At 46.8% G+C, this 10,970-nt stretch overlaps 1 protein-coding gene across 8 annotated transcripts in view; it reads left to right on the top strand.

Annotated features, from left to right (window-relative positions):
• Srpk2 (SRSF protein kinase 2) overlaps positions 1 to 10,970 on the top strand; it is a 166,554-nt gene that overhangs the window by 152,050 nt on the left and 3,534 nt on the right. For 7 of the 8 annotated variants that reach the window (XM_029534036.1, XM_021188323.2, XM_029534021.1 and 4 more), the window contains 2 exons: positions 2,256 to 2,325; positions 2,927 to 3,019. In XM_029534036.1, coding sequence (XP_029389896.1) covers positions 2,256 to 2,325; positions 2,927 to 3,019 — 163 coding nt within the window. Of the gene's footprint in view, positions 1 to 2,255; positions 2,326 to 2,926; positions 3,020 to 3,384; positions 3,478 to 10,970 lie in introns of all 8 variants that reach the window. The other variant, XM_021188308.2, reaches the window with a different exon arrangement.

Raw genomic sequence — 10,970 nt, 5'->3', positions numbered from 1 at the left:
CCCCCCCCCCCCCCGCCTTCTTATATGAGTTCTGCAGGTCAGACTCAAGGGCCTCCATGGCAGACACTGCCCTGAGCCATCTTTCAGTCCAACGTCTTTTTGTTTCTTTTTTGAAATGTAGCCCAAGCTTGAAACTCAGCCTCCTGAGTGCCGAGATTACAGGCATGGCCACTATACTAGGCTTAATGCATCTTCTTGTCATACTCTAAACTGTGAATTGAGAAGCATGAGTAGTCTCGCACTCCAGAGCCATACCAGTGTGTCTCCACTGTGAATCACAGCCAGCTGAGCACGCTCTTCTCAGTGGGGGTTTTGTTGTTCTTTGATGGAAAAGGTGGCATGTGTGTGCATGTAGCTTCTGGTACTGCCATATTTATTTGATTTGATATTTCTTTATTGTAGTTGTAGGGCAGAACCCAGAGGTTTACCAGGCAAGTGTTTGTCCAATTGAGTCACATCTTCAGATCTTGTATTAATTTGTATAGAATTTTTCTTTGGATATCTAAATGAAAGGGCTCCTGTTCCATGCCTTCCCCCTCTCCCTCCCTCCTTCCTCCCTTCCTCCATCCCCTCCCCTTCCCTCCCCTCCCCCTCTATCTCTCTTTCTCTTTCTCTCTAGATTTATTTATTTTATGTGAGTATTCTGTTGCTGTCTTTAGACACACCAGAAGAGGGCATCAGATACCATTGCAGATGGTTGTGAGCCACCATGTGGTTGCTGGGAATTGAACTCAGGACCTCTGGAAGAGCAGCCAGTGAGTGCTTTTAACTGCTGAGCCATCTCTGTAGCCCCTTTCATTCTTTTTTTTTTTTTTTTAACAAATAGTTTCATTGATAGCCTTCTTTAAACACCACATTGGAAACCCAAGTGCTGTTCAAAACAGTTATCTTTGGAAGCACCTATCTCATGATTTCACTGTAGAGCAATGAGAAGTAGCTGTGATGAGAAGGACGAGCACAAGACACAAGACTAAAGGGGGCAAGCAAGCACACAGCCAGGCTATCCTTGGAACTGAGCCCCGTTGCTCCCAACTTCTCTTTCATCCTATCAGGGTTTCCAGAAATGCCTCTTTCTTGGCTTGCAGATTATTGACTTGTTTTACAGACACAAAACGTCCTCATCTACTTGGAATTTGAGCCAAATTGCCTTCCATTATCAGAGATTGGTCCGGCTTCTAGGATTACATGTTAATTGGGTGTTCAGGGTTACTTGGGTGGCTAGCAGAGAGCACAAGCTGCAGTGCTGGCGGTCAGTGTCTCTGCTGAGATGCTCTGTCAGACCCAAGTCGGCTTTAGGACATAGGCGGCTGATCACAGTTTTGCTGTGTTGTTTTTCTCCTCCTTAATCAGCATATAATCACCAGTCATATCTTTAAAAATAAAGGATATGGCTGCCCTGTTAGTTAAAGACAGCTGCTCCCGGGGGGGGGGGGGGCACTCAGTGATGCCTCTTCAGCAGGAGTGGGAAACCGTCCCACAGGAAGGAGAGGGTTGTCATGGCCGCCTATTCACAAGTAACAGCAAGCAGGGAGCGCTTACCACAGCAGCATTAAGTCCAGGGAAACTAGGAATGGGAGTTAACCTTTAAAAGACAAACTGGTCATCAGCATGAGAGCAGCTCCAACATGGGGTGCTGAGCAAAGGAAGTTTCAGGAGTTGAACCTAGTGGGCTTCTCTCCACAGTGAAGTGCTGGGTGGGGTGGGGCGTGGGTGGCAGCGCGAGTGCGTGGTGCTCCCTGCTGTCTATGGAGGCCTTCGGTGTGCTTCCCTGCATGTGGTGGAAGGGAAGGGACTCTTGTTTCTAGGTGTTCCTCTGCTCGAGTCAGAAATGAATGAAATGATGATGAACTATGTGGCGACATGTAGGACCTTGATCCTCAGTGTGTGGGGAAAGCACCACAGAACTTGCTCTAAGGGCCTTGGGTACACATGGGCCTGCCTGAGTACTAACCCTAACCCTACCCTGTTGTGCTCTGGGTAGATGCAATGCACTCTGGGTAGATGCTGCAGTGTGCAGCCACCAGAGCCGCTGCCTGGGAGCTTGGCTCTACTTGCTGCAGTGCAAAGAGAGCCATAGCTCCCCTCTCCCATTAGAAAATGCCCCAGCAGCTTCTGTGGACTTTTCTGAAAGAAAAGAAAACTAGGGATTGAACCGTCCTGGGGTGCACTTTGGTCTGCCTTGTAGTCCTTTGCAGATCTAGGCTTCCTCTTGAGCCATCTCTGAGGTGCTCAGCGTGTCATCTGTTGTGTCCTAGGCTTTTGAGCTCGCCACAGGAGACTATTTGTTCGAACCGCATTCTGGGGAAGACTATTCCAGAGATGAAGGTGAGTGCTGGTTGCCTGCTGAGTCCCTTGATCTCGATCTGCTCCTCCAGAACTTCTAGAGAGTTCTATTTGTATTGTTTACTGAAAGAGCCATGCTTTGGTTTTCAAACACCAAATTCAGATGCTTTTCCTTTGAGTTTGAAGCGCCCTCAGTGCCAGTGACTGGGCAGTACCCACCTGAGATAGTTTTGCTGGTCTCCTGGTTTGAGGGACCCAGCTGGTGGGTGAGGACTGATTCCTGAGGCCCCAGGGCCTCTGTGGTTACTTTGTCCACAGCTCTGCTGCCTATTTTGCTGTCCTGTTTGGGAGCTCAGTTGAAAACCAAGGAATTCAGGCTTGGATTCCTTCTGTAAACCTGACCATCTCCATGTTTCCTTGCTTACAAAGCTGGGGTGGTCTGGGGTGCGCTGGTGTCAGCCACAGTTGCTGCTCCAGTTGGTGCCTGAGGCCCGCCAGTCCCACAGACCTCTGCATGGATGGGCTGCAGACATTGTTGATTTGAATTGATTTCTGAGTTTTACTAATTTCCCTTTCCCTCTTCTCCCTCCCTCCTTCCCTGTGCCCTCCCCATTCCCATGTCCCTTTTGCTCTCTCCTCATAGACCACATAGCCCACATCATAGAGCTTCTAGGCAGTATCCCAAGGCACTTTGCTCTGTCTGGAAAATATTCTCGGGAATTCTTCAATCGCAGAGGTAGTACCTCTTCTCTTTGAAATGTGCCACGATGCAGACAGAAATGGAATAGCTGCAGAAGCAGCAGCATTAATGCAACCAAAGCAGTTCTTCTAAATTCCAAAAGCAGCCGAGCAGAATCTGTGCTGGATAAATGCTGACCGAAGACTGAGTCTGGGCTGTGACGTTGTCACTCTGTACACTGGGCCCTTCGTTGTGCCCAGGGACAGCTGGGTGCCCTTAACTCTGAGTTCTGAATCAGCTGGACAAAGGCCATTCGGGTCGTGCTCCGTTTCTGTCTGTACGGGCAGTAACCATGTCTGCATGCAGGGTACTGATTAAACTGTCGTGTGTTTCTGTTTTGCTGGCAATGTTTCCCAATGCAGATCACATAGCATTGATCATTGAACTGCTGGGGAAAGTCCCTCGAAAATACGCTATGTTGGGGAAATATCCCAAGGAGTTTTTCACCAGAAAAGGTAACGGTACTTCTGCAGCACTTGTTTTCAGCACTATCTTCTCCCAAAAGGAGAAATTGTGCATTCATATTTGAGCCATGGAAAAGATCAAGACTTTTCAACTGGGGAATTCTGCTGAAGAAGGTACTCAGAGTAATCTGGAACTGTCCAGAACCGTCTGGGATCTATAGAGTGAGACCTTTATAAACAGTGAGCAAACAGCTACCTCGCAACTCCACTCCAAGCACCAGTGTGTGTATTCACAGATTTGTAGAAAGGTTTTGGGAGAGAACTAGATTTAGCTGGGTATGGCGACTCATCCCTGTAATCCCGGGACTTGGAGCCCGAGCCTGGGGAATCAAGCGTCCAAGGCAGCCTAAATCACAGACTCACAAAGCTAGACTTCTCTTCCTGTTCTTAGGGTTAGTGAGACCGCCTGCACATGGGTGTCATGATGGCCATGGGCATTTTCTTGGGTGTGTCTCAGCTCTTTAGCATTGTGTGGGCCTGTGAAGTCCTGTGGACATGTACTTTGGGTAATGTAGACAGCCCCATGGGTGCCTGGTTTTAATGCCATTGTGTAGTTTGCAGGTAGTACCAGTCCTTAAACATACCTCCAAGCAGTGTGTCTCTCTCCTCACCCTAAGAAGTGGATCCTTAGAAAAAGCTGGGAGCAGGAGGGCGGGAGCTCAGGTCATCCTCAGCTACAGTGGCCATCACAGGTTAGCATGGGCTGTGTGGGATCCTGCCGAGGACAGCAGAACCCTTCTCAGGAGCTCTTGTCTTGGGGGCCTGCTTTTACAGCTTCAGTTCAGTTGTGTTTACATCTTCCATCAAAGTTTGCTTGAGGAGCTGGGAGAGAGTTGGTAAAGTGGTTGCCATATGACCTTGAAGGGCTGAGCTCAGTCCCAGTGCTTACATAGACAAGGCAGCCATATTGGTGCATGTGCTTGTGATCCTGGCGCTGTGGATACTGAACACTGGAACCTTGGGCTCTCTGGCCAGCCAGCCAGCCTAGCCATGTCAAGTATGTGCGCGCGCACACCACCCCCCACCCCCCACGTGCACATGCATACCTTGAATAGGTAGTGTCCAGTCCAGGTTATTTCATTTTTACCTCCCCTTCCTATCTTCCTCTCTTCATCTTTTTAAATTACATTTATTACTTACTGGGGAGGTCATAGGCGACATATTTTCAGGAGTTGTCTCTCTCTTCATACCATGTGATTTCTGGGCGACCAAGTTCATGTCATTAGGCTTTGTGGCAAGCCTTTTTATTTGCTAAGCCATCTCCCTGCAACCCCTCCCTTCAGTATTTTATGTGTGTAAGTGTTTTGCCTGCGCTCTGTACATGTGTATATGTGGTACCTACAGAAGAGGACATAGTATACCTGAGGACTGGAGTTACAGATGGTTTTGAGCTACCATATGGGTATTAAAAACTGAACCTGAATCCTTTGGAAGAGCAGCCAGTGCTCTTAACTGCTGCTAAGTCATCTCTCCAGCCCATTCTTTCTTTTTGTGGCAGGGTCTTGATCTCCTGATCCTCCAGCCTCAGCCTTCTAAGTGCTGGAGTCACAGGCACAAGTCACCATGTCCAGCTGTGCTCCTAGGCTCCCTATGGTCTTCAGCTGGCAAGGAGTTGTAAGCCATTATGTTGATTTCTGTTAAATGCCATCTCAGAACCAACAGCAGCAATGGCACTCTTCTTACCCTGTTGGAAGAATCTACCTTGAAAGACAGCTGGCAAATGAGGTGCTCCGATGGTTTTGGGGAGATGTAGTTGTCCTGCAGTGCTTTGACTGTGGCCACATGGGGGTTCTTCTCCTTGGACATTTGTGGTGTGTGTCTATACCCATCTTTAGCACTCTTGTTTTAGGACTTAAGAGCTTGGGTTCTTTTCAGCAGCACTAGGAACCACGTGGAGGCCAGATGCTAGGGTTATAGATCTGAACCACCGTGCTATGCGCTGTGAGAGATTGAGGTCATTTTGGTTTGGTGTTTCTGTAGGAACTAGAATACTTCCCCTTCCTTTGGACATAGAGGCCAGAGATCCTGCAAGTGACTCTGAGGTTGGATGTGTCGTCCCCTTTCTGGTGGTAGTTTGCATTTAATGCCTGTGATAGTCAGAGGAGATGTGAAATTTGACAGAATCTACAGTAAGTAGGATGAGGGCAGACTTCTCATGAATGTATGTCTGTAAGAATGAGGAGGTAGATATGGCTCTTGGTTTTTGTATCTAAACAGTGGGCAGTGTGGACCAGACTGGCCTCCCTGTCTCCTGAGTGCAGGGGGGGAAGGGATAAGCCATGCCCAGTGAAGTTTCTCTCCCTTCCGGTTTTGTAACATGCCCCAACTGAGGAAGACAGCAGCACAGTATAAAACTGCTCTAAAGCCGGGCGTGGTGGCACACGCCTTTAATCCCAGCACTCCAGAGGCGGAGTGCTGGGATTTCTGAGTTCGTCGAGGCCAGCCTGGTCTACAAAGTGAGTTCCAGGACACCCAGGGCTATACAGAGAAACCCTGTCTGGGAAAAACCAAAACAAACAAACAAAAAAACTGCTCTAATGCTTTTTGTCATGCTTGCAACAGGCAGAAAATCATTTGCTAGGAGTCCTTTTCTGTTCTTTGTCATTTGCAGTGAGGACGTTTCTATCCTCACTGCTGGTCTGAGGAGGAGAATGGGGTTCCTTCTGAAAGACGTAACCAGTGCTAGTTTGTGTCACTCCTGACCAGAAGTTAAAATCTAAACTCAATTTTGGAACAAGCAGTGTAGTTGCTGCTGTTATCCAATAAATGTTAATTTGCTGATTATTTCTTGGGTGTGAACATAACCCACAAAAACCTATTAAGAAGTCATAGTGTGTTGTGTGTGGCAAATAGGAGTGAAGTTGGAGACTCATTTGGAGTTGAAGGCCAACGTGAGCTACAGTGTCAGATCTATCTCAAACTGAGGACAGAAGGAGACCTGAGTGTTAAGATGTGGGTTTTGTTTCTGGTCCGATTGATTCCCTGTGTGTGAACTGAGTGACAACTCCATACAGCTTGTGTAGCTTGGCAAGTGAATCAGTGGCCCTTCCTGGGCTGTGTTCATTGGACTGTATGTCACCATTTTTTACTGAATTTATTGGATCAAAAATTGATGGGTGAGGGGGATAGGTTACCTAAACCTGTTCCCACATGGGACATCAAGTTCACTAGGATACAGCTGACTGTGTGCACAGATGACTTTGCAGTGACAGTTTTAGAATTTTGGTTTCATTAAAAACAGAAATATTGCAAATCTGTGCTTTCGTTTCATCCAAGGGGCAGGGCTGGGAGCTGCTTTGGGCTCTCCACAGCCGCTGACTAGGATCTGTCAGAAGAGGTGTGCTTTTTCCAGCTCCAGAGAGCTTCTTCGATTGTGTGACATTTGGAATTGTGAGAAATTTTCAGAGGGTTAGCTGATAGGTGGTGGTTGGTCATTCAGGGGAGATGGCTGGCCTCTTGTTTGTGCTCAAAGAGGAAAGAAATTAGATTCAAGAATCAAACTGTCCCCCACCCCCACCCCCTGCATCATCCCCTATCCCTTTCTCCTCTCCCCTCTGTTCTCTCTCTTATATCTAGTGACTGGGGGTAAAACTGGGGCGAGGGGCCAGTGAAAGGTAGAAAAGAGAAGAACCCACAAAGCACCAGAGACCAGCTACACAGTTTATCTCCTTCATTAATCCAGGGCCTACAATTGGTCAGCAGGGAAATCGTGCCACAGAGCCCCATGACCTGAGTTCGACCCCCAGGCACCAGGTAGAAGAAGATGCCCACAGTTTCCTGACTAACGTGTGCATGGTACACATGTTTCTATGCAAACAAAACAGACATGTACAGATGTCTTTATTAAGAAACTGGAAGGGTGGCTCAGCAGTTGAGAGCACTTGGTGCTCTTGTGGAGGACCTCTGTTTAACTCCTAGCACCCACATGGTGGCTCACAACTGTAATTGACATTCCAGGAGATTCAACACTCTCCTCTGGTCTCCAGGGGCTCCAGGCACACGTGGTGCACAATAATGTATGCAAGCAAACTACTCAGACACGTAGAGCACATATTAATAAAACACTTGAAACATTCAATGAAATTCACTTGGAAATATCAGACTGCAGTAAAGAAGTTTACCTGAGACAGTATAGACTCCTGATGTGAGGGCCAGCACCCTAATCCTCTGAGGTGAGGTAAGATAGCAAGGAGGCCTTGCACAGGAGTGTGGGATTATAGGAAGTAAGTTTTAAAGAAATACTGTAGCTTCTTGCTGACATCACCACAGGGTCTTGTACACATCTCAGAGGGCTGGCCTCAAAATTACAGTGTGATCCTAATCTACTCTGTATTCCATATTTTGAATTTAAGTATTGGAGCTAAAACTGAGGTTGTTTCCAATCTAACCTCCTGTGCAGCTCTGTTGGTATAGGATCGCATCCCTGGAGCTGACAGACTTGGTGCTGGCCCTGTTCTGCTCAATGTATGGGTTTCACATTTTAAAAGACTCAAGGTTTTCACATCATTTCAGTTTTACAACTGCACAGCCTGGGTCTGACAGAGCTTTAGGAACAGAAATAGGATAACCCTCTGAGGGTGTACTGTCTTTGGAATCTCTTGGAAGGGTGGGCATGGTCCTCCCTTGAAGCTCTTAGTGTAGGTTGACTCTGAAACAATGAAAGAGGAAACAAAGAAAAGAGCCTGGAGCAGTTTGAGCATGCCTACTTGAGCACTCTGGCTGAGGCAGGCAGTACCAGAGCAGTACGCAGGGGAAGACCAAACAGCGGAGCGCTGCTGCAGAAAGCAGCGGTCTCCGTAGGCTGTGTCCATGCTGTGGCTGGCTTTAGGATTGATTTTCTGTGAGTGCATCGCATATGTACCTGATGCCTGCAGGCATCAGAAAAGGGAATCGGGCCTCCTGAAATTGGAGTGCAGAGGGTTGTTAGCCACCAGGGGGATTGGGGACCGAGCCAGGATCCTGTAAGAGCAAGGAGTGTTCTTAACTGCTGAGGTTTTCTAGCTCTGATTTTAAGTTTTAAGGAGTCTGGTACTCAGTTATTATAAATTTGAAGTAATTTTCATTATAACAAGTAGAATATCCCTTGTCCAAAATTCTTGAGATGGCAAGTTTCCAACTTTCTGATTTCCTCAGATTTTGATATTTACATTGACATGATGAACTGTCTTGAAGATTGGACATGAAAGTCCTTTCTATTTCAAGGACATGTAAATACATGTGGGCTGGAGGTGACCTCAGCATAGCTTGCTTTGAGTGTCACTCACCATAGGAGGCCCATTGTGTATATCCTTTTCTATCATGCTTGTCCCTAGGGTTCCAGTTTCTAGACTTGGGATGTGCAGTTCCCCGAGCCCATCCCCACTGTGCACTTTCCACAAAAGGTGACGCTGTGAATCTTCTAGTTTCTTTTGCTCCACATCTAAGATTTTAGTCGGCATCAGACCGCAGATGCTTTTATAAAAACTTGTACTCTTTTTTTTTTGTTTGTTTTTGTTTTTTTTTTTTTTGTTTTTTTCGAGACAGGGTTTCTCTGTGTAGCCCTGGCTGTCCTGGAACTCACTCTGTAGACCAGGCTGGCCTCGAACTCAGAAATCCACCTGCCGCTGCCTCCCGAGTGCTGGGATTAAAGGCGTGCGCCACCATGCCCGGCTAAAACTTGTACTGTTTTCTTTGTCCCAGTCCCCAAACAATAGAACGTAACTGTTTCTGTGGTGTACGCTTTGTGTCCTGTGTGTAGGTGGAGACCTGTAGTCCCAGCCTATAGTCTACTTGGAAGCAAGTACATTGTGAATTCCAGGCTAATCTAGGCTACATAGTGAGAACTATGTCTTAAGGAAAGAAAAGGGAAAGCAGTGTGGCAATGTGGATGTGTGGTATGTGCACTGTGTGCAGGTTATATACAAATTCTGTGCTAGTTTATTTTGAATATTGAATATCTTTGGATTGTTGGTGAAGATTCAGTCCTGGAACCGGTTTCTATTTGTACAAAGGGTCAAATGTCCTCAGTGTGGTGTTCACTGAAGCACCTTAGCCAAAACTGCTGGCAGGCTTGCCCTGTGTGTGCTCCTGCTCTGGTGCACAGTGCTCGCCAGCTTATCTATGCCAAGACAGAATAATTCAATGGCAAGGAAGTTCCTGCTTTTACCAGATAACTTAGCTCGGTGTCAGTGTGAACGGCAGTCTGTCATGGCTGAGGTCAGCAGTCCCCTCTGTAGCGTGGTTAATCTACTGGAAAGCTGCCCGGGAGACTTACTGCCTGCAGAGCTGGGGTTTTGATGCATCTGCTTTCTATGTTCATAAGTATTTTTAAGTCAACCTTTGACTATCTGTAAAACATAGCTTTGAGACTTTTACTACATAATATTGTCCCATATGATTCTTGTAAGTGCTTGGCTTTTTAGCTACTACCCTAAATATTGACCTCATTTGGGCACTGGGAGGGAAGCAATAGTTCATATCCTTTGACTATCCCCAGAGCTAGACTTTTGGGGTTTGAGGGTTATATCTTCAGTGATTGCTCAAATGTGTTTTAAATTGTTATTATTTTGCTCTTTATGTATGATGTGTTTGGTGGGGTTTCATGTTGCACAATGCATGTGTGGAGGTCAGTTAACAGCTTTGTGGAGTCAGTTTTTTCCTTTCATTTCTACATGACCAGACTTGGATCATCAGGTTCACATAGTTGAGTGGCAAGCCCTGTTTACCCATACCAACAGCCTTTGGACCTGAGTTTTACACTGGTCTGTTTCCTTATTAGACCTAGAGATCTGATCTCAGTCTCAAGGCACTGCTTAACTGTCTTCTCACTTGTTACCTCACCTCCTTCAACCAGGAACCATTCCAAAAGTTTCTTTATGGACTCCTGTGTATAGCATGGCGGTAATTCTCTGGACAGACAGGAACGGCCACTGCAGAGTATATAGAAAGGAAAGGACTGCGGGGTAGGGAGGAGGAATGCTATGATTCCTGTTTTTGTTTGTTTGTTTGTTTCCTTTTTACATTTGTAAGTAATATGGGGGGGTTCTAAATTGGTTTGCATAGGTGAGTGACATAGTCCTGCCTCTAATGCAGGTCATCTAGTACTTTATAGATTCTACTGCAGGATGTAAAGAGAAGAGACACCAGTGTAGTGCCAGGGCTTAATTGCCAGACTCCACTCATGGGGCAGTGTACACTGCAGGTCCGGTAAGGAACTGTCTGTCAGTCAGGTGGTGCCGATTCTGGGCAGGTAGGAGATTCACAGGTCCACTGAGGGTTGCCCGAGACTGCCACTTTATAGGCAGCTGTAGATAGTCTGTGAACATTTTCCAACACACAGAAATGAAAGTTACCCTCACCTAGCTATTTGACTTGAAAATAACTTTCCCTTTTTAAAAAAGCCAGTTTACAGACAGCACCACCACCGAAGCTGGAGTGTGAGTGGCTCTCGAGTAGGAAGCAGACATTCTCAGTGCTTTTGCATCTCAAGAAGCACAGAGCTGATT

The sequence above is a fragment of the Mus pahari genome, chromosome 2, assembly GCF_900095145.1.
Source record: "Mus pahari chromosome 2, PAHARI_EIJ_v1.1, whole genome shotgun sequence".
In the NCBI taxonomy this organism is placed as follows: domain Eukaryota; kingdom Metazoa; phylum Chordata; class Mammalia; order Rodentia; family Muridae; genus Mus; species Mus pahari.
Note: the sequence above shows the minus strand (reverse complement) of the source record. Positions and strands in the feature narration are given on the sequence as shown.